The sequence below is a fragment of the Salvelinus fontinalis genome, chromosome 33, assembly GCF_029448725.1.
Source record: "Salvelinus fontinalis isolate EN_2023a chromosome 33, ASM2944872v1, whole genome shotgun sequence".
NCBI lineage: Eukaryota > Metazoa > Chordata > Actinopteri > Salmoniformes > Salmonidae > Salvelinus > Salvelinus fontinalis.
The window spans coordinates 31869138-31891831 of NC_074697.1; the positions used below are offsets into that span (position 1 = coordinate 31869138).

The 22694-nt window shown below is 43.3% G+C and overlaps 1 protein-coding gene across 1 annotated transcript; it reads right to left on the reverse strand.

Annotated features, from left to right (window-relative positions):
* Window positions 1–350: 350 nt before the first annotated feature.
* On the reverse strand, window positions 351–21560 carry LOC129832036 (BICD family-like cargo adapter 2). The gene is made up of 8 exons (XM_055895751.1): window positions 21110–21560; window positions 14637–14852; window positions 9920–10039; window positions 9502–9648; window positions 8509–8691; window positions 3236–3339; window positions 2835–2955; window positions 351–2161 (listed from the first exon to the last, which is right to left on the reverse strand). Exons 1-8 carry the CDS (start codon window positions 21359–21361, stop codon window positions 1919–1921), a joined length of 1386 nt encoding a protein of 461 aa, XP_055751726.1. The 5' UTR covers window positions 21362–21560; the 3' UTR covers window positions 351–1918.
* Window positions 21561–22694: the final 1134 nt, after the last annotated feature.

Genomic DNA, 22694 nt, shown 5'->3' on the forward strand with positions numbered 1-22694 from the left:
TTTCCAAAAAAGTACAAAGTTATTTCAGAATATTTAGCAGACGGGCCTTACCGGTATGCAGTGCCGATGAAATAAATAATTCCAAATATGAATAGTTCTACAGTACATTTCTTACAAATAGCAGATATAGTTTTGAGAAAATTTAATTTGTTACAATATTATGTTTTAAAATGTATTCTTGACCTTTCAAGTTTGACCTGAAATGATTTAATGTTTTTTCAAGGTGAAGATGCTTCTATATGGAGTTAATGTGGATAACCAGCTGTATCTTGTAGGCCTACGTGATGTATGCAACAAAGTATTTTATGCAGTCCATGCAAACTATCAATCAAAGGCAATAGCATATTAAGTACTTGTATGAAAAATGACTTTATTTTCAGTGTAAAGGACATTCTGTGTTCACTAATATATATATTTTTAAGTATATATTTTTTGTTTATTTAACTAGGCAAGTCACTTACTATTTACATAAACACCATCTACATACAGAATACATAAACTACATACATCATGATACACAACAACATGCATGGACTTTGATAACATTCATATATTACAACAGTAAGTAAGCTATATTTCTTCTGTAATAACAGGTGCAAGTAATAGAAGTTTTCAGTCATTCAATCAACATTGTTCTGTGTTTTTTACTAAATCAAATAATCTGAGGACATTCTGATTTTGTCAATAAAAACCTAAATGAAAATAAACAATTAGCAAATGTTGATGAACAACAGGACAAACTTACATCATGTATTCACAAAATATTGCATGCATTCGGTCCATTAGATTATTCTGGTACTTTGATCAAAATACCTTATATGACCATCCTAGTTAGAGTTGATCTATATTGCACCCTTCCCCCAAAATGTCCGCTTCAGTAGTGTGGCAAAAACTAAGGCACATAATGTAAGAATACAATGCATGAAATGCATTTTGGACATATTTCATAATGTATCTAGTTCCCACAACATTTCACATGAGGACTCATGACATTCTGTAGATGATTGGTTTATTTATGAGCACCAATTTTGTATTTGGTTATGTTCTACTAAGGCCTGTTTTCTATGAATACATAATGGAAACATTTTGCATCGACAGCAGGCAACTTTTAATCTTATTACATATTTTGAAAAGACTGTAGTGAGTGGAATACCACTTAGATCTGGATCCTCTGTGTTTCTAAAAACCTAAATATTTACAACATTCATTATGTGTTATTATGAGTCCAGTCACTCTATCAACTTCATGTCCCTTCAGTCTGTCTGCACATGACCTAAGTAAAGGTTGGATGAAATAATTAGTCTGACCAAATACTGTCAGTATTCTTTCAAACATTGACATTCACTCATACATTTACAATCTCGGGCATCAATGACTTCATTATAAGGCAGAAGACGGCACAACTTCTAAGCATCTTTCGTTGTCGTGACTCTCACCCTCCTAGTGTGTGACTCCCTGGCCATGCTAGTAGTTACTATCCTAGTGTGTGACTCCCTGGCCATGCTAGTAGTTACTATCCTAGTGTGTGACTCCCTGGCCATTCTAGTATTTACCATGCTAGAGGCTTTTTAACCTGCTCTAACATGCTTTTTATGTTCTTAGGTTATTCTCAGTGACAGTGGGGAAACTACTGTCTACTTATTGATAACTCTTTGTCCATTAGGGCTCTTGTCACACCATGGTCTTGAATTCAAATACTCTACTGAAGTCTACTATATAACATTACTGAGTATTCGGCCTGTCCTGTTCTGCTTGGTACTCTATCTACCAAGACTGATAGTTCCACTCAGTAATGTTATTTCCACCAGCTTGTTCTTGCCTTGATGACTCGACTCGCCTTCTTCAATGGCCAGCTGGTCAAGACATTTCTGTGCTATGTGCCAGTCCTCCAAGGTGAAGCAACAGACATTCCAGCTTACTATTTGCCTGGCTGTGTCACCTTGCCCCGTCGAAGCCAGTCTCTCCAGGGGGACTGGGGCTTCTCTTGCCCAGCTTCTGAGGTCCAGGAAGCGGGGGAGGAGGAGGGCCGGCGAGGCCTGGTGGAGGAAGCTGTGCTGGGTCTCCTCCAGAAGGACATGGGGTTAGAGGCAGGCTTCTTCTCGACCTGCTCCAACTGCTGCTGGGTCCTCAGCTGCTGGTTGATGATGATCTGGATATCATCCTGTAGAAAATAAGTAAGAACATTACACCTCTGTTGATAATGAGCCGGATTACACTTTACATACATTTTAAATGCAAAAGCTGGATATAACGAGAGATTAAATAAGCTTCTAATAGCATGAGGTTGAAATTGTGGGAAAGTTTCAACCGTCTCTATTGAACTGGTCAGTTACAGTGAATATGTTGCCATGTCTTCATATGACCACTAGAGGGAAGTAGTCACCAAGCAGATGGCCTGGCACTAGCACCGTGACTCAGCAGTAGACTAGAGTAGTAGAGAGACTCTTCTAGTCTTGGCCACCTGTCGTTATGTTCAGATCCCTTCACTCCAAACTTAGAGGGCTGTTTAAAGGTTGCTGTGTCCCTAACACCAGTGAGGATACTACAGTTAAAGAGCAGTCTCTATGGAACACTAGAGTTCTGACTCTGTGACCAGCGATTAGATTACATTTTGACTATAGGAGGTGCCTTAAAGATAATAGGCTTAATAATATTTTCACAGAGCTTATGAAAGTGCCCTAATATGTTACGAGAGTGCAAGAGAGGAGCAGAGGAAGGGAGAGACAGAGATAGATAAAGAGAGATCCAGAGACGGAGAGAGAGCGAAAGAGAGACAGAGAAAGAGTGAGGGGGTGACAGAAACAGAGACAGACAGAGAGACCGTGGAAACCCACCTGCCAGGCCTCTAGCTCCTGAGAAAGCTCCAACTTGCGTTGTATAGCCTCCAGCAGCTGATTGTTCAGACACATCATGTCATTCTTACTCCTCACCAGCTCCGCCTCCATCAGGTTCTTCCTGCCATGATGTAACAGCGGGACAAACACATGTTAGGTCACAGTGACATCATCATAGTTTCATAGCAAACAAATGTGGCAATTTTCCAACGACAACCCAGCACACGGACATATCTTACACTTACACATAACATGGCATGAACTACGTATAAATGCAACATGTCATTTTAAGAATGATAAATGCTGTGTGAAAATTACATTGACGGAAATTACAAAGAGTAAAAATAATTAAACGATAAAGACAGAAAATAACTAAACGATAAAGGCAAAACCACACCTACTTAGCTATGGCTTCATCTCTGTCTCTGATGGCCTGTTGGGCCAACTCTTCTTCATCCTGTCTATTTCCGAGCCTCAGCCTCAGCTCAGCATTCTCCTCCTGGAGCTGGGAGATTTTAAAGGAGGGGAGAGGACAAGAGAGAATATAGTGAACTGAAACCAGAGTCCAATATAAGCAACTCCAATGTCTTGGATTCAACTCCTGCTGTATCAAGAACTCATAACCAAAATGACCACTAGGTGGTGCACAAACCACACACACTGAGATGAGCCAATGTAACCACGACTAAAACAGACTATTCAGTGTCTGTGGTACTAGTTATGTACAAATTAGGTTAAAATTACATTAGATGGCATAGTTTCTAGCCTGGGGTGTTCTATTGACCTGCCACTCTATGAGTGAACACACAGGACAGGTGAGTGTTGTGTTATAAAACAGTAGCTCATGGTATTTACTGGACATTCAGAGCTGTAAACTGACTCTCATTGTACCGAAAAAACCCTCTCGCTCTCTCTCCAGCCCAGTCCCCAGCCCCTAGAGCCCCACACAAATAGGCCAGCAACACATAAACTAATTTTATTCAGTGGTGGAAAAAGTTCCTAATTGTCATACTTAAGTAAAGATACCTTAATAGAAAATGATTCTGAGTCACCCAGTAAAATACTACTTGAGTAAAAGTCTAAAAGTATTTGGTTAAAAATATACTTAAGTATCAAAAGTAAATGTAATTGCTCAAATATACTTAAGTTCTAAAAGCAAATGTAAAAGTATAAATTAATTAATTCCTTATATTAAGCAAAACAGGTGGCACAATTTCTTGTTTTTTTAATTTATCGATAGCCAGCAGGACACTCCAACACTCAGACATCATTTAAAAACAAGCATTTGTGTTTAGTGAGTCCGCCAGATCAGAGGCAGTAGGGAAGACCAGGGATGTTCTCTTGATAAGTGCGTGAATTGGACCATTTTCCTGTCCTGCTAAGCATTCAAAATGTAACGAGCACTTTTGGGTGTCAGGGAAAACGTATGGCGTAAAAAGTACATTATTTTCTTTATGAATGTAGTAAAGTAAAAGTAAAAGTTGTCAAAAATATAAATAAAGTACAGTACAGATACCACAAAAAAACTACTTAAGTAGTCCTTTCAAGTATTTTTACTTAAGTACTTTACACCACTGCATTTATTGTGTCTAAATCTAAATCTCCATGGAACGCAGGCTTGACTGACACCTGATCGCTGTGTTAATGTCTCTGTCTCCTAGGGGATGAATCAGGTCTTTGTTGTCAGGGCCGGCAATCCATGTGAGAACCCGGGCACTGTACTGAGGACTCTGAACAATGAGCCCTCGTGTGCTGGGCTGAGCCGACTGTAAGAGGTGGAGGTGATTTAGTGTTATCTATGTATCAGTGTTGACCTTGTTGCTGTACCTGTTGTCCATCTCATATTCAGGTCGGTTCTCCTGTAGACTATGTTCATTTTCATCTTCTGTTCGTGCTTCTCGTTTCATCCTTTGGTTATTTCATTTTTTGTCTGATAACATCATGATTTCACCAGTCTCGTTTCCCTTTCCCTCTCTATGACCAGTGTAGGCACTAAAACTAGGGGAAACAACACTTGCATTGTTTTGACAGGCACTTTCCTGGAAAAGTGGGTTTCCCAGTGGGAATAATAAACCTTACCTGCTGTGATCTGTGAAGCATTCAACATTCCCAACCACTCCTCTCCCAGATTGCAGCCACAGGCTTCAAACAACAATGTCTCAACAGAGACGCAAACCAAAAACCACAGCACTGACATAACTCCAACGTCATCTGTCCTTATACCGGTCCATGGTATTGTATGACACAAACACAATAGCACCTTTACAGGTAAGGTAGACTGTGGTGTTTCTGTCTTTCAACCTCTAACAACAGAGCATATATTAATTAAATGGGGGAATTGAATAAAGGCTTTGCATTTAGGCCAGAAAGTGTATTTCTTTGCCGTGTTTTTTGCAGTGCCTTGTTGCATACAGGATGCATGTTTTGGAATATTTGTATTCTGTTTATTTGTATTCTTCTTTTCACTCTGTTATTTAGATCATTGTTGCAAAGTCACTAAACTGAGGATGGATCAACAACATTGTTCTCCCATCACAGCCATTGGACTCTGTTTTAAAATCACCAATGACATCATGTTGACATCACTGAGCAGTTTCCTTCTTTTCCTGCAGCTCAGTTCAGAAAGATGACTAACGTTGATGTGTCTGGGTGGTTTAATACATCATCCAGAGCATAATTATTAACTTGACCATGCTTAAAGAGATATTCAATGTCTGATTTGTTATTGTTACCCATCTACCAATTACTGCCTTTCTTTATGAGGCATTTGAAAAGCTACCTGGCCTTTGCAGTTGAATCTGTGCTTAAAATTCTATACTTGACTGGGGGACCTGACAGATGTTGTATGTATAGGGGACAGAGGAAGGAGTAGTTATTCAAAAATAAAGTCAACCCCTATTATTTGCATGTAACTTATTATGAGATTTGTTTAACCAAATTTTACTCATGAACAAATTTAAGCATGCCTAAACAAAAGGAGGTGAATGCAATGACTATATTTAAGTTTTAATTAATTTAATTGAATTTGTATTAATTTGTAAAAATGTTACTTTTTTTTGTAGAGAGCTCTCTGTCAAAGTAAACCTTCCAGAAGGACAACAATCTCTACAGCACTCCACCAACCACTCCTCAGTAAAAGGCACATGACAGCCCGCTTGGACTTTGCCAAAAGGCACCTAAAGACTTTCAGAACATGAGAAATAAGATTCTCTGTTCTAATGAAACCAACTCTTTGGCCTGAATGTCAAGCATCACCTCAGGAGGAAACCTTGCACCTATGGTGAAGCATGGTGGTGGCAGCATCATGCTGTGGGGATGTTGTTAAGCGGAAGGGACTGGGAGACTAGTCAGGATCGAGGCAAAGATGAACAGAGCAAAGTACAGAGAGATCCTTGATGAAAACCTGTTCCAGAGCGCTCAGGTACTCAGACTGGGGCGAAGGTTCACCTTCCAACAGGACAACAACCCTAAGCACACAGCCAAGTCAATGCTAGAGTGGCTTCGGGACAAGTCTGTGAATGTCCTTGAGTGGCCCAGCCAGAGCCCGGACTTGAACCTGATCGGACTTGAACCTGAACATCTCTGGAGAGACCTGAAAATAGCTGTTCAGAGATACTCCCCATCCAACTTGACAGAGCCTGAGAGGATGTGCAGAGAAGAATGGGAGAAATTCCCCAAATACAAGTGTGCCAAGCTTGTAGTCTTGTACACAACAAGTATCGATGCTGTAATCACTGCCAAAGGTGCTTCAACAAAGTACTTAGTAAAGGGTATGAATACTTTAGTAAATGCAATATTTCCGTTTTTTATTGTTTATAAATTTGCTTCGTCATTATGGGTTATTGTGTGTAGATTGATGAGTTGGGGAAAAAAACTATTTAATCAATTTTAGAAAAAGGCTGTAACATAACAAAATGTGGAAAAGGTAAAGGGGTCTGAGTACTTTCCGAAGGCACTGTACCTCACCTCACTACCTAATCGGTCTTTCCCTAGAGCTTTTATGAGTCAAAGATCAGTTTCTTTCTTTGAGACTACTGAGTTCTATAGGAAAAAACCTTCCATAGGTATAACCACTTTATCACAAAACCTGACTGAATGTGTGTGCTCTCTGACAGTGAGCGGTGGAAAGATCCATCTAGTTTATGTGGTTCAACCAAACAGGAAATGTAGGCTAGCGAGTGACTCATGGGTGCACTAAAACATCAGTTTCCTGGTATGGAACAAAACAAACTGAAATAATGACAGAATCAGACAGTCAAAATGTGGTATAATTTGTCTCTTTCTTTCTTACCTTTTATGCTTGGTTTCAAGCATTCATTACCACAGTGTTTTCTACTAATTGTACCCTGTACTCAGGAGCTGTAATACGTTCACACCTCAGTAGCTAGTGGCAAAGCTCTTGCAAATAATGTTCCCCTAGTCGTTTCTTTCTCTTTGAAGACAGGACACAAGAGGTAAGACATGTTCCTTTACAGAGGTAGGTACTGTACCATCACACAGAGTCACCAAGAACATATCCAGAATGTTATGTTGCTATGAATCATTCTTCCATTACAGTGTAGTGGGAATACTTAAGTGATCAACACAATGTTTAGCATATTTGGAGTTTATGTAATACACATCACTTCCAGTGTTCAATTTGTGACACTCAAGGTGCAGACTGACGGTCACTAGACTTGACGCTGAATGTTATGGATTATTCTCATATCTGTTGATAGTGATTGACGCCAGACTGGAGGTACAAGGGCAGAGGACACTGGTTATTCACTATTGTATTGATGACATTCTATGGACACTGTGCGATTCTGTAGAAGCTGGCAAAGTTACTGCCTTTTTGTTTTGACTTCCTACAATTAGGATATAAAGGGCCTGTGTCCAAGAGGCTGGTGTTTAAAGAACATTTGGTGCTGTCTGATTAGGATATAAAGGCCAGTTAGACATGTTCTCTGCTTCTGTGCTGGTTGGTGTCCTTCTGTTGCAACTTGTAATCAACCAGATAGATTTTTGAAAGACTACTATCCTTTTTGTGCACCTGGAAATTCCTTTTACATACCGGGAATGGACTTTGAATGCATATTTCACTTTATCTTTCTAATACCTCATACTGTATACACGTTTTAGAAAAAAGGGTTCCAAAGGGGTTCTTTGGCTGTCCCCATAGGAGAACCCTTTTGGTTCCAGGTAGAACCCTTTTGGCTCCAGGTAGAACCCTTTTTCGCTCCAGGTAGAACCCTTTTTGGTTCCATGTAGAACCCGTTTTTTTGGTTCCATGTAAACCCTCTGTGGAAAGGGTTCCACATGGAACCTAAAAGGGTTTAACCTGGAACCAAAAAGGGTTCTCCTATATGTACTAAGACTATGTACGTACCAAGAGTATTAACCCAGGATAAGTGTGCTAAATCTTGCCTTTGTCCTAGGCACCCCGTCTCTTATGTCCGAAGAACTCTTTTAGGTTCTAGATTACACCTTTTTTTCTAAGAGTGTAAAGATAAATATCACAATAATCTAGGCATCTAACTCTGATACGTACTAAGACTATGCATGCACCAAAGGGTATTAACCCAGTATAAGTGTGCTAACCATTGCCTTTGTCTTATGTCTCTTATGTCCTATGCCCCCTGTCTCTTATGTCCTAGGTCCTCTGTCCCATGTCTCCTAGTTTCTATAGTGTTACCTGTTCTCTGTCATGGCCCAAGCCCATGGTGTCCAGACTGGTCTCCAGCTCAGACAGTAGGGATGTGTTTCCATGGCTACTCCTGTACTGCAGGGAGACCTCCTCCTGCAGCTCCTCCACCTGGACCTGAAGCTGCTGTGAACGCCCCCTCGCAGCCGCAGCCTCCTGCCATGCCTCCGTCAGCTACCCACACACAGAGAGGGGCACACACACACACACAGAAAAACATACAGAGGGAAACACACACAAAGAGAGATACATAAGGTCTGGTCAGTGTTATCTAAAATCAACCACATTATTCAAACACAATGCGATTCAGACCCAATCAGTCTGAGTATTGCAAATCTAGCTCTAGAAACACACAAGTATACATAACATGCAAATGTCATCCATAAATCCCATATTAGACAACATGTGCACAATATCAACATACAGTGCTATTGTAAAGTTATGTCAAAAATGTAAACTGACATGCCAGAGTCCAGCCTGGTGCAGAAACTCCACTACGGCCAGTGTGGAATCCAGCAATGCACGTTGAAATGACATGTGACAATGGGAGGGATGAGTCTATTGTAAAGCAAAGTTTTCCATTGATCAGGGGTTCCCAAACATTTTATCCCCGGCCCCCCTTGCGCGCACCACGTCTATTTCTATGTGCACAAGCACTGTTCATGACACAAACTGTTCACACCCCTCTTGTTGGCAGAGAGAACATTTTGCAGGTTTAAAGCATATTTCCTGCAATTCTACACATTTTGTCATGGGGTGCAAAGAAAATGTTGCCGTTTTAAAGCAAATTTTCTTGCAATTTTACACATCTTTTACACATCACTCTGTGTAAAATCACCCCAAAATCACCCCAATAGTGCACATCACCCCAATTACCAACAGTGTATCCGAGGGTCACAGTCACTTAGACAAGTGTGCACTATTGACGTGATATTAGTGAGTAAACAAGGAGAAAGATACCAAAACTAAATTATGTGTGTATACCTGTTGGCTCTGCTGCTGGTTGCGTTGGTCCTGTAGAGCTGAGCGTGTGTGTAGGGAGGCCAGTCTGTCCCGTAGGTCTGCGTTCTCCTGACACACACTCTCCAGCCGCTCCTCCAGAGCCTGCTCCCTCTGGGACAGACGCACCACCTGGACACACACAGGGAGCGAGACAAAGTGTGTGTGTGTGTTTTTTTGTTTAACAATCCTTGTGGAGACCAGAAGTCTTCTGGTCTTAGGGGTTAGGTTTAGGTTTAGGGTTACAAGTAGAGTTAGGAGTAGAATTAAGGTTAGGGTTATGGTTAGATATAGGGTTAGGGGTTAGAGAAAATAGGATTTTGGATGGGAATCAATTATTTGGTCCCCACAAGGATAGCAATGCAAAACTGTGTGTGTACGTGTGTGCGTGTGCGTAGCCTACCTGCTCACTCATGGCACTGAGCAGCTCCTCATCCTGTGGTCTGTTATGGGGGCCTCTCTGACGGAGCTCGAGTTTCAGGGTCTGCAGTTGACTGGTCATTGCCCTCTCCACCTCCATCGCCTAGACCGCAGCACAGACAGACACCAGAGACAGGTATTAGATATACATAGATAGACAGGGGAGGCAAGAGAAAGAGGCACCAGGTTTAGGAGACATGAGATACCTGAGACTAAAATAGTAGAGACATTTAAGTCACTAGATATTAGATCCAGAGATAAATATCTAAAATATAGACAAAATACGAGGAAGTGTAATATTAAATAAGTGAATCTGTATTATTGGTTGCTGTTAGCTATGCTGCAAATGGAAAACTAAGATCACATAATACAGTCAAAGGAATGGTTCTTGCCTCCAGCACATGTGCTTATGTTTTCGTCATAACAAAATAACGAGAAACATCTCTCTGTGGGACCATTGTTCCATTAACTACCAGATGGCTTACTAAGCTGTTATTGACATATGTCTACACAAAAGGTGATATCTAGAACCTAAAAGTGTTCTTTGGTTGTCCACATAGGGGAACCCTTTAAAGAACCATTTTTGGATTCAGGTAGAACCCTTTTGAGTTCCATGCAGAACCCTTACCATAGATGGTTCAAAATGGAACCCAAAATAGTTCTACCTGGAACCAAAAAGGGTTCTCCTTTGGGGACAGCCGAAAAACCCTTTTGGAACCTTTTTTTCTAAGAGTGTACCAAAAGAGTTGAGGAAAGTAAAAGTTTTCTCCCTTACTAAAAAGGATATGTGCCATAGGTTCCAAAGTAGAACTAATTTTGTGTAGTTGAATGAGCACTGACGGACAGAAACAAAAACAGGGGGCATGTAGACACACACTGTAGGGGGAGCGGCAAGGATGCATGCTTGTGTCAGTCAGCCCCAGAGTCCCGTCCACGGCTTATCTTGGAACGAATACGGACAATGGAGCAAGCGGCCCACTAGGAATCCACAGAGGGACGCTCCATTTGTTAGGGACACAAAATCAAATACAATACCCCCCTACTGAGCTACAAGACTTGGCCTTCCCTTGTCTAAACTATGATGCACATAGAAGCTGATTCCTACCGCAGTAGTAGACCCCAAGGGCCCTCTCAGAGTGGTGGGACAAAGCATTCCCCTGGGATGGGAGGACTCATAGATAACATTAGCACACGCATCATGGGAGTAAAACCCTCAATGGAAAGAGTGATAAATGTATATCTTCTCCAATGATAGATCTTCCTGGCGCTTCCCTCTCTAAACGGCGTGACGCTGTCTGAGTCAAAGGTCAAAAAAGGAGGCCTCAAATTGCGTGTCTAATTCTACATAAACGTAAATCGGGAGTGAGGGATATAACAGGTGCCATCACTATGGAAATCAAAGTATATCCTGTTGGCCAAATGCCAAAGAAAAGTGCGGGTGTTTCAGGTTACAGAGTAAATTTATTGGTGTCTAAATCTAAAGTTGAAAACCTTAGCTAAACCCTTTTAGGTTGAATGTCTTTTTCACCTGTAGAATGGCATGATTCATCACACCAGTGATCAAAAGCAATATTATTCACTTCCTTGTTTGAGACATGTGCACTTGTTTCTTTCCTTATGTTGGAAAAATAAATGATTTCCTTGAAGGCCTTTTCCTGTAAGGTAGATTGGATAATTACGTCATTTCTGAAAAGGTACTAACAAACAGAGAGATGTTTAATCAACCAAGAGTTGTTCTCATTTCCAGCTTATCAAACTGCAACCGTACTCCCTTCAGAGTAACATGTTCCTTTGCCAAAAGTATGTGTACATCATGTTATTTCAATGCAAGTGTTTGACTTGAGCTTCCACAGAACATCTGTATGAAGTACACTAGAACCAACAGAAGTGAATGCTAGACTCTGAGTGAAGCATTGTTCACAGATGAATACGGATTAGGTATTCTGTAGAATAGTGAGGCCAAGATCCATCAATTATTTTGTATCATCTCCATGTTCACATTCAAAACTGCTGACAGGATAGAGAATGTAAAAAAAACAATGACACTGCCAGTCAGTCACAGATGTCTAAATACTAATTTCCTCTCACACTCAAATGTTTGAATAACCTTCATAGATGCAGCAAAACCTGATAACGAACCAGTTTCTGACTGGCAAAGATCAACATACTTTTCACACTTCCTTTACAACTGAGGTGAACAGCAACAGTAAGCATATCTAGTGGTCTCCAGAGATATTTATTAGCTGAAAGGGATTTCTGTTTTCCTAGTAGTGTGACCATAGGTTGTTTTGTGGATGTTAGTTTAATACCTGGTGGTCAAGGTGATATATCGAAGCTCTTTGAGTGGTAACCTCCCTCCCCCTGATTCCTGTCATGCTCTGTCTAATTTCTCACACTACAGTTAGGCCCATCAGACCCTGGTAATATAGAACCACCTCAACCACTTCAACCACACATACAATCCCATTCAGACACTGTTGTACACATACCCTATTGAAATCTCTCTTTAGGTACACTGATTGTATAGTTATACAAACCACCATTCACATATTAAACACATCGACCCCCCCCCCCCTCCTCTCTTACACACACACTCACCGTGCCAGGCAGTGCTGCACACCTGGAGAGAGGGGTGCCACCACCACCACCGTTCACTACCACGTCCGGTAAGAAGACGTCAGTGACCGGACCGAGAGAAACACTCTTCAAACCTTTCCTCTCCACAACAACAGCTTCTGAAGTACTACTCTCTAGCTGTTCTTTTACTTTAACATTTCCAGAGAACTCAGAGTCATCCATGGTGGAAGCCAGTCAGCAGAATGAACCCACTTCTCTCAACTTCCTCCTCCTCCAGAACTCAGATAGAGAGCTCCTGTAAATATAAAGTTTTCTGCCCCTTTTGGAATTCTGGGAGACTGTGAGTGATAAATACATCTTCTTCCTCTACATCTTCTGACCACAGGGTGGTGACGATCATGGTTCCTCTATCTGAACTGAAGAATACTGAGCAGTCAAAGGGAGGTTGTGCTTTTTTCCATTGACTTATGTCCATGCACTGGAATGAAGTTAGATATTCAACTTCCACACTTTAGACAAGCACAGAGTCCAGGTGGTTAGTCATGTGTTTCACTAACTGTAAGTTTACGTCACAATCATAAAATTCAACAATGCAAAACAACACCCTTGTTGTTAGTTGGCAGAGAACTAGTTTAGCGGCCCAATCAAGGTTGCTAGCCTAGTACACAATGGCCTGTTATTTAGCCAATCAGTTCTTCTACTGTACTTACAAAACTGATAAGAGACTATAAAATACCTAATTGACTGCAACGGAAAGCTTCCAGTCTTAGGTATTATGGTTTTCACCTACACAGCATTTATAGGGATAACCCAGGACCTCAACTTAACAACAAAAAAGTGTTGTAGGGTTAGTATTAGGTATCATTGTGGATATAGTTATAATAAAGTAAACATGAGTCACATTGAAGCATGAGTACACAGCCTGACAGCTGTGGTTTTCCAATCACGTGGTCTAGGTCTTCTACAGCTCAGAGCCACATGGCTCAGTATACAATTAATTCCAGTGATGACAGATACAATTCATAGACCAATTTCAGATATGAGTCTTTTTCCAATTTCCACTGATGTCTCCCTGCCCTGAAGACCTAGACCACATTCAAATTGAGTTGATATTCTTTCAGTCCCACTCCCTACTCCTCTTTACAAAATGTTGGCATCCACTCCTATAGCCTCCCAGCTAGATGGGTTTCCTTTAGGCAATGTACCTTAATGACATTCATGTAATAAGATCCTGACCTTTCACCTGATCCTGAACTGCTGAAGTGGGTTCACTTAATCACAGGTTCGTTTTTTATCTACATTTTATTGCTTATATGTACTGTCTGTGTATTACTTAGCTACTATTACTATGTATTACCTAATATCTGTGGCCTTGCTTTTTACAGCGGTAGTCTTAGTACAGTACATTTATTTTCAGTAGGTAGATTGGGTAACACCCCACCTCATCGCTGTTGGCGCTAACCCCAGGCATAGAGTGGTTACGTTTCACTAAGGTTAATGTGTTACTACAATGACGGGCTTTTATTTACTTCTGCCTTAATAGAGAAATATTTTCACATGCCACTTTATATGACCAAAATAACAAAGGGTCTTATGTACAGCATTCTTTCTTTTCTTTTATTTAACCTTTATTTAACTAGGCATGTCAGTTAAGAACAAATTCTTATTTACAATGACGGCCTACCAAAAGGCAAAAGGCCTCCTGCGGGGACTGGTGCTGGGATAAAAAATATATATATTCAGGACAAAACACACATCACAACAAGAGAGACAACACTACATAAAGAGGGACCTAAGACAACAACATAGCATGGCAGCAACACAACAACAACATGGTAGCAACACAAAATAGTAGTAGCACAAAACATGGTACAAACATTATTGGGCACAGACAACAGCATATAGGGCAAGAAGGTAGAGACAGCAATACATCACACAAAGCAGCCACAACTGTCAGTAAGAGTGTCCATGATTGAGTCTTTGAATTAAGAGATTGAGATAAAATGTTAGCCTTCCTTGCTGGGCTCATTGCTAGCGAATTAAATAAATGTAGTTTCAGTCTGTTTACTTCCATTGGTGCTTAATGAACATGACCCAGGTGTGAAGGGGTGGTATGTACTCACGGTGCTGAGCTGTTCTCTGAGGCATTGGGTGTGTTCTGTCTCTTCCTCCTGGGCCCTGGTCTTGTCCCTCTCTGCGTCGGTCAGGGCCTGGGTCAGCCTGGCCACCTGGCCACTCAAATCCCTCATGTCTCTCTCCAGGTCCCCAACCTGGCTCACCCACCCAGACTGGCACCCCTCCAGCTTCAACCGCAGATCATGCCTGCCCTGCTCCAACTCCTGTGGGCAACACATAACAAACAGATGGGCACAGTGAATGCGTGCCAATGGGGGTCTCTTTGGTCTGTGATTAGGAGACTGATGCCACTGCTATTTCATTCTAATCCATGATATTACTGAAAGAGAACATTAAGAGTATTTGTACAGTAGCTGTTGCTGTGTTATTACTGTGTACTTATTGAAGCTAGGTGATGCATAATTGGTATTTAAAAAGTCTGGTACACCTCAGTTATCTTTTTATTGTAACTATAAACTCTACAGAGCACACAGCACCGAAGACCAGACTGGTTAGACTATGACATAATGACAAGTGTGTAATATACTTTCTGTAATAGAAACTATAATTATTTCATAATAGTAAACCAATAAATCAGTTTGGTGACTGGTCTATTTAATATTCCATGTTTTTGCACCTCTGATGCCTAGACAGCCCTACATTAGATTTATCCATCCACACAGACAGCAGTAAAACTGTCTCTGAAACATCTCCTAATGTGGATTCATCCCCAGCTGTTAAAGACACTTATTGGATCTAGGAAAGCTACAGCCCTCTCTGGGAAGCTTATAAAATTCCATACAGCATAGCAGTAAGAGAAACATTGTAAATCTGAGCGACTGGGTGACAACCGTAACTACATTACTTCATGGGGCGGGGGGGACAATACATTTCCCCCCCCCCACTCATACAGGAGCAATAAAGGCCTAGTTCACACATTTTGTGATTATTATGACTTATTTTATTTTGATTTATCAGGGGGTGCCGCAGCACCCTCAGGACCCCTACTTCCCACGGCTATTTATTAATTAATACTTTCCAGATACAGACAGGGCATCATATGCTTCCGGTGGTGTTTACTACAAGGTCAGGCCTAATGGGAATGAGGGTGCAACAAACTGCAGATGGCTCTAACTAGACCCGTCAGGGACTCAACAAGTACAGAAGGTGCACAAACAACAGAATGTGCTTGTTTTGTTCCTGAGAAGCTAGACATACATTTGAGGAAGATGCAGACTGCAGGTGTAACACCCTTCCCTACCTGATATTGGATTAAAGTTATATGCTTTTCCTCACATGGAGGGAGCAATTTATTGAATACATCTCTGTGCTGTTTTAATGAGATGCCCATATTAATTAGCAACCCAGTGAGGGGAAAAGGGTGCGTGGAACTCAGGCTTATCACACAAACACAAAAGAGCTATTCAGAGAGCAGAGAAAACGTGCAGTGTTATAACATTGGTCTTTGTTTTACGGGGAAGCTCAGACTCAGTACATTCTTATGACATCTCCTTTGAAGAGGAAAGTGCTAGCCTCCTTAGATGATGGTCATATAGGCTGTAGACCCCTAAGAATACTAGATCCATCCATCCACCTATGACATGTTTGTGAATATTTTCAAAGGCCTACCTAAAAACCTTTCATTCTTTCTCAAGCCACAGGTGAACCTGAAGTTTAATAATTTGGGTGAAATTGCGCTGCTTTATAATTGCCTATTTATACATTGTATTATAAAGACTTGCATGATGTAAAGACTGTGAGGGAAAATGTTACGTTTGTGCTTTTCTAATAACCAATTCGATTGGGTTCATGCAAGTGACTGATTGATCGTGCCTGGGAGGAATCCTCACTATCGTAAAAGTAATTTGGCAGTACGCCCAGAACATTGCTTTGAGAAACGAAAGGGGTATCTCAGTTTCAAGGTCTCAGCTTGGAGAGAAAAAGCCTCGTGAGGTATTGGTCGGTCACAGACAGGAACCAAACGTTAATGACGAATTAATGATGAATTATGAATAATGTAAATCACGCAAATATAACTTGTCTGTGTAAGCAGTATATAAGAGAACTAACTGGACTTCCCCGGCAGAGCTCCTGACCGACTATGGTGCATTAAGATTGTTGGAACCTCTCCAGAATGCTGATAATAAATAATTATTAATTTAAGACTGACTTCAGGTGTCCCTGCTGGTAATTTCCACAACTATTTGTTTGATGTTGTTTACCTTGAATGATATGTCAACACATAGCAAATAAAATGCAATTTTATTAGTCGTGTACACTCTTAGAAACGGTTTCAAAACTGTTCTCCGGCTGTCCCCATAGGAGAACCCTTTTTGGTTCCAGGTAGAACCCTTTTGGGTTCCAGAACCATCTGTGAGAAAGGGGTTCTACCTGGAACCAAAAAGGAACCAAAAAGGATTCTTCATAGGTTTTTTATTTTATTTTTTCATTTCACCTTTATTTAACCAGGTAGGCCAGTTGAGAACAAGTTCTCATTTACAATGGCGACCTGGCCAAGATAAAGCAAAGCAGTGCACAAAAACAACAACACGGATTTACACATGGGATAAACAAATGTACAGTCAACAACACAATAGAAAAATCTGTATACAGTGTGTGCAAATTATGTAAGGGGGTAAGGCAATAAATAGGTCAATAGTGGCGAAGTAATTACAATTTACACTGGAATGATATATGTGCAGATGAAGATGAGCAAGTAGATAGACTGGTGTGCAAAAGAGCAGAAAAACAAAAACAAATATGGGGATGAGGTAGGTAGTTGGTTGGATGGGCTATTTACAGATGGACTGTGTACAGACCAGTAAACTGCTTTGACAGTTGACGCTTAAAGTTAGTGAGGGAGATATAAGTCTTCAACTTCAGTGATTGTCTAACGTCGTTCCAGTCATTGGCAGCAGAGAGGAGAACTCTTTGAACCCTCTCTTCAAATGGTTATCCTGTGGGGACAGCCGAAGAACCCTTTTAGGTTCTAGATAGCTGTCACGTTCCTGACCTGTTTTCTGTTGTTTTGTATGTGTGTGATGGTCAGGGCGTGAGTTTTGGGTGGACAGTCTATGTTTTCCGTTTCTATGTTGGTTTTGGGTTGCCTGGTATGGCTCTTAATTAGAGGCAGGTGTTTTGCGTTTTCCTCTAATTGAGAGTCATATTAAGGTAGGAGGTTCTCACTGTTTGTTTGTGGGTGATTGTCACTGTGTCTGTGTTTGTTGCACCACACGGTACTGTCGCGTCTCGTTCGTTCGGTCGTTCCTGTTTATGTGTTCCTCGTTTCATGTAAGTTCATAGTTTAGGTCTGTCTAGTTCGTTTTGTTGTTTTGTAAAATTATTCAAGTGTTCTTCGTGTGTTTAGTTTCGTCTTGTTAAATAAAGTTCATTATGTATTCACAACCCGCTGCGCCTTGGTCAACTCACTCACCGAAAGAGAGCCGTTACAGAATCACCCACCAAACCCAGATCAAGCAGCGGGTTAACGGACAGCAACGACAGCAGCAGTGGGAAAAGGAGGATTGGACATGGGAAGAGATCCTGGACGGTAAAGGACCCTGGGCAGAGCCAGAGGAGTGTCGCCGTTCCAAGGCGGAGCTGGAGGCATCGAAAGCGGAGAGGCGACGTTATGAGGAGGCAGCACGGAAGCAAGGCTGGAAGCCCGCAAGTACTACCCTAAAATTTCTTGGGGGGGGGGCGCTAAGAGGTAGTGGGCCGAGGGCAGGTAGGAGACCTGCGCCCACTTCCCAGGCTAACCGTGGAGAGCGGGAGTACGGGCAGACGCCGTGTTACGCAGTAGAGCGCACGGTGTCTCCTGTACGGGTGCATAGCCCAGTGCGGGTTATTCCACCTCCCCGCACTGGTAGGGCTAGATTGGGCATTGAGCCAAATGTCATGAGGCCGGCCCTACATATCTGGCCACCAGTACGTCTCCTTGGGCCGGCTTACATGGCACCAGCCTTACACATGGTGTCCCCGGTTCGCCAACACAGCCCAGTGCGGGTTATTCCACCTCCCCGCACTGGACGGGCTACGGGGAGCATGCAACCAGGTAAGGTTGGGCAGGCTCAGTGCTCAAGGGAGCAAATACGCCTGCACGGTCCGGTATTTCCGGCGCTACCTCCTCGCCCCAGCCCAGTACCACCAGGACCCAGTACCGCCTACACCACGCACCAGGCTTCCAGTGCGTTTTAAGAGCCCTGTTCCTCCTCCACGCACTCTCCCTATGGTGCGTGTCTCCAGCCCAGTGCCTCCAGTTCCGGCACCACGCACTAAGCCATCTGTGCGTCTCCAGAGCCCTGTACGCACTGTTCCTTCTCCCCGCACTCGCCCTGAGGTGCGTGCCCTCAGCCCGGTACCTCCAGTTCCGGTACCACGCACCAGGCCTATAGTGCGCTTCGAGAGGTCAGTGTGCCCTGTTCCTGCTCCCCGCACTAGCCTTGAAGTGCGTGCCGTCATCCCGGTACCTCCAGTTCCGGCACCACGCACCAGGCCTACTGTGCGCCTCAGCAGGGCAGAGTCGGCCGTCTGCCCAACGCCTTCTGCACTGCCTGTCTGTCCAGCGCCGTCTGAGCCATCCGTCTGCCCGGCGCCTTCTGAGCCATCCGTCTGCCCGGCGCCTTCTGAGCCATCCGTCTGCCCGGCGCCTTCTGAGCCATCCGTCTGCCCGGCGCCTTCTGAGCCATCCGTCTGCACGGCGCCTTCTGAGCCATCCGTCTGCCACGAGCCATTAGAGCCGCCCGTCTGTCCCGAGCCATTAGAGCCGCCCGCCAGTCAGGAGCCGCCAGAGCCGCTCGCCAGTCAGGAGCCGCCAGAGCCGCCCGCCAGTCAGGAGCCGCCAGAGCCGCCCGCCAGTCAGGAGCCGCCAGAGCCGCCCGCCAGTCAGGAGCCGCCAGAGCCGCCCGCCAGTCAGGAGCCGCCAGAGCCGCCCGCCAGTCAGGAGCCGCCAGAGCCGCCCGCCAGTCAGGAGCCGCCAGAGCCGCCCGCCAGTCAGGAGCCGCCCGCCAGTCAGGAGCCGCCCTACAGTCAGGAGCCGCCCTACAGTCATGAGCCGCCCCACAGTTATGAGCCGCCCCACAGTCATGAGCCACCCCACAGTCATGAGCTGCCCCACAGTCAGGAGGTGTCCCTCAGCCCGGACCTGCCAGAGTCCCTCAGCCCGGACCTGCCAGAGTCCCTCAGCCCGGACCTGCCAGAGTCCCTCAGCCCGGACCTGCCAGAGTCCCTCAGCCCGGACCTGCCAGAGTCCCTCAGCCCGGACCTGCCAGAGTCCCTCAGCCCGGACCTGCCAGAGTCCCTCAGCCAGGACCTGCCCCTTATCCCGGTGCTGCCCCTTATCCCGGTGCTGCCCCTTCATTTAGGTGGTTTTAGTTGGCGGGTGGTCATTGGGAGGGGAATACAGAAGCGGGGAGTGACTATGGTGGTGTGGGGACAGCGTCCGGAGCCTGAGCCACCACCGTGGTCAGATGCCCACCCAGACCCTCCCCTGGACTTTGTGCTGGTGCGCCCGGCGTTCGCACCTTGAGGGGGGGGGGGTTCTGTCACGTTCCTGACCTGTTTTCTGTTTTGTATGTGTGTGATGGTCAGGGCGTGAGTTTTGGGTGGGCAGTCTATGTTTTCCGTTTCTATGTTGGGTTTGGGTTGCCTGGTATGGCTCTTAATTAGAGGCAGGTGTTTTGCGTTTTCCTCTAATTGAGAGTCATATTAAGGTAGGAGGTTCTCACTGTTTGTTTGTGGGTGATTGTCACTGTGTCTGTTTGTTGCACCACACGGTACTGTCTCGTCTCGTTCGTTCCTTCCTGTTTATGTGTTCCTCGTTTCATGTAAGTTCATAGTTTAGGTCTGTCTAGTTCGTTTTGTAAAATTATTCAAGTGTTCTTCGTGTGTTTAGTTTCGTCTTGTTAAATAAAGTTCATTATGTATTCACAACCCGCTGCGCCTTGGTCAACTCACTCACCGAAAGAGAGCCGTTACAATAGCGCCTTTTTTTTCAAAGAATGTACACATTTTGCAGATGTTGTAGCAGGTTCAGCGAAATGCACATTCTATCAATGGCTGTTAACATAGTCAAAACATTGGTTGATACTATGACTTGCTCTGTCTGGAATGATTATCAACATGCCAGAGTAGTGAGGTAAGTAGAAACCAGTATCCTACTTAACTATTATGTTATATTTCTCTCAGTGATTAATTACATTTGCTGTCACATAGTCTATGAGAAATGTAAAGAAATTCGGAAAAAACCTACCCTAAATGTTGTTTTTAATAAACCCTATCGAAATAAATATTTAACAATAGTTTATAAATTGACTCATTGCATAGTCCTCCTTTTCAAGATCTAAATTAGATGCGCTTGTGAATCATGTTTTCATTAAATTTAAGATAGGAACAAGCGCGCATATTACACATTCACTGGAGCGACCACAACAACCTGCATCTCGTACAACACAAGGGGCTGCTTTTAACACTTCTCTCTTACCTCAAGTTTGTATGCATACTGTTCATTAAGTTTGTCGCTCTGTTCTTTCAACTGACGATTTTCCAAAAGCAATGCATTTCCCAGCTGGGCCGCCAAAAGGACTTCTTCCTCCTTTTGTTTTAAAGCAGCTAAAAGTTGATTGGGGTCTTGATAATCAGATATTCCTTCCGCATCATAATCAAAATAAAAACCATCCTCCAATTCCACTTTCATCTTCTTCGGTTTGAAACTCCATTCACCAAGTCGATCCATATTTCCTGATTTAATGGAAATAGCCACATAATAATATATTACATTTAAAATCTAAAAAACAAAAATGGTGGCATATTTGTCAACTCAGTCATTCAGGTCCATTTCAATAACTATTTAGCAGTTGCCTATGCCCCCGTGCGCAGGCTGTGCGCGAATGAACCTGTGGTTTGACAAGGCGGTCTCCAGTATGATGCGAGTGAAAGTAGGCTGGTCCCCAGAGAATCCATTACACCTACTTAAACCTGCGCGTCTGATGCATCGCTGTGCAATAGTTACCTCCCCGAAGTCTGTTTGTACCACCCTAAACATATACATTTGACAATTCAAATCAGTTACTGCCCCTTGCATTAAAGGTGCGCTAGCCTAACATCTTCCTCCAAATTAGAAAATTGTTTATTATTGTTCAATGACTGACTAAATCAAATTGCTGTTCAATTGGCCTAACTGTGGAAGAGTAGCCTATTAGATACAGAGTATTAGATATTTGTTGACCTTCCCTTTCCCACTTCTTCATAATGCCTCTGTCTCAGTCATGTTCTCTTTCATGCCAGTGAGACAGTCCTTGAACAAATGGCACCCTGTGTGAACAGATCCAGAGTCCCAGCCTCGGCTGGATTGCAGCCCTGCCTGTGTCTGCATGTGGAATGTGTCCCACTCCTTTGTATAGGCGCTACCCTGGGGTCACAGCTCAGCTACCACAAGGCTTCAGGGAGCAGGGGCCAGCAGCACCATAATAAAAGACACAGCATCCTGACGCATGGCACTGCCATTGTTCCAGGGCATCTGTATATATGGCAGGGCTCCTAAAGGGAGTGTGCCGAAAGCATGACAGGATGCCACATGGGCACTAAATACGGGGACTCAAGGACTAGGCTATACAGAGAGGTATCACAATATGAGGTCAGCGAGGACACACTTATCATTGCCTACTCAGAGTCAATGGTCTCTATAATAAACAGCACAATCACATAGTTTTTTTATCCATAACTTTAACGTTAATTTAAAAGCTAATGCATCTCTTTGGGGTCTCTGATGTAGAAGGTTGTAATTGATCAAATTGGTCCTATCAGCCTTCCTTGATTGCTGATCAGTCTAACTAGGTAGGCTACACTAGCCTTCTGTATGAAAGATTGACAAAAGGACTGATCAAATTCAATGGTAATTCAACTTCTTTTTAGTCCAGATCAGGGATCGCCAACCCTGTTCCTGGAGAGCTACCCTTCTGTAGGTTTTTGCTCCAACCCCAGTTGTAACTAACCTGATGCAGCTGATCAACCAGCTAATTATTAGAATCAGGGGAGCTAGATTAGGATTGTAGTGAAAACCATCAGGA

Bases quoted from the DNA above. Each gene is read 5' to 3' on its own strand.
- LOC129832036 (XM_055895751.1), bottom strand. From the start codon at position 21,361: ATGGATCGACTTGGTGAATGGAGTTTCAAACCGAAGAAGATGAAAGTG. The intron at 8,692-9,501 runs GTATACACACAT...GTGTGTGGGTAG, and splicing joins ACCAGCAGCAGAGCCAACAG to CTGACGGAGGCATGGCAGGA. The intron at 2,162-2,834 runs GTGGGTTTCCAC...TATTTTCTACAG, and splicing joins AGGAGCTAGAGGCCTGGCAG to GATGATATCCAGATCATCAT.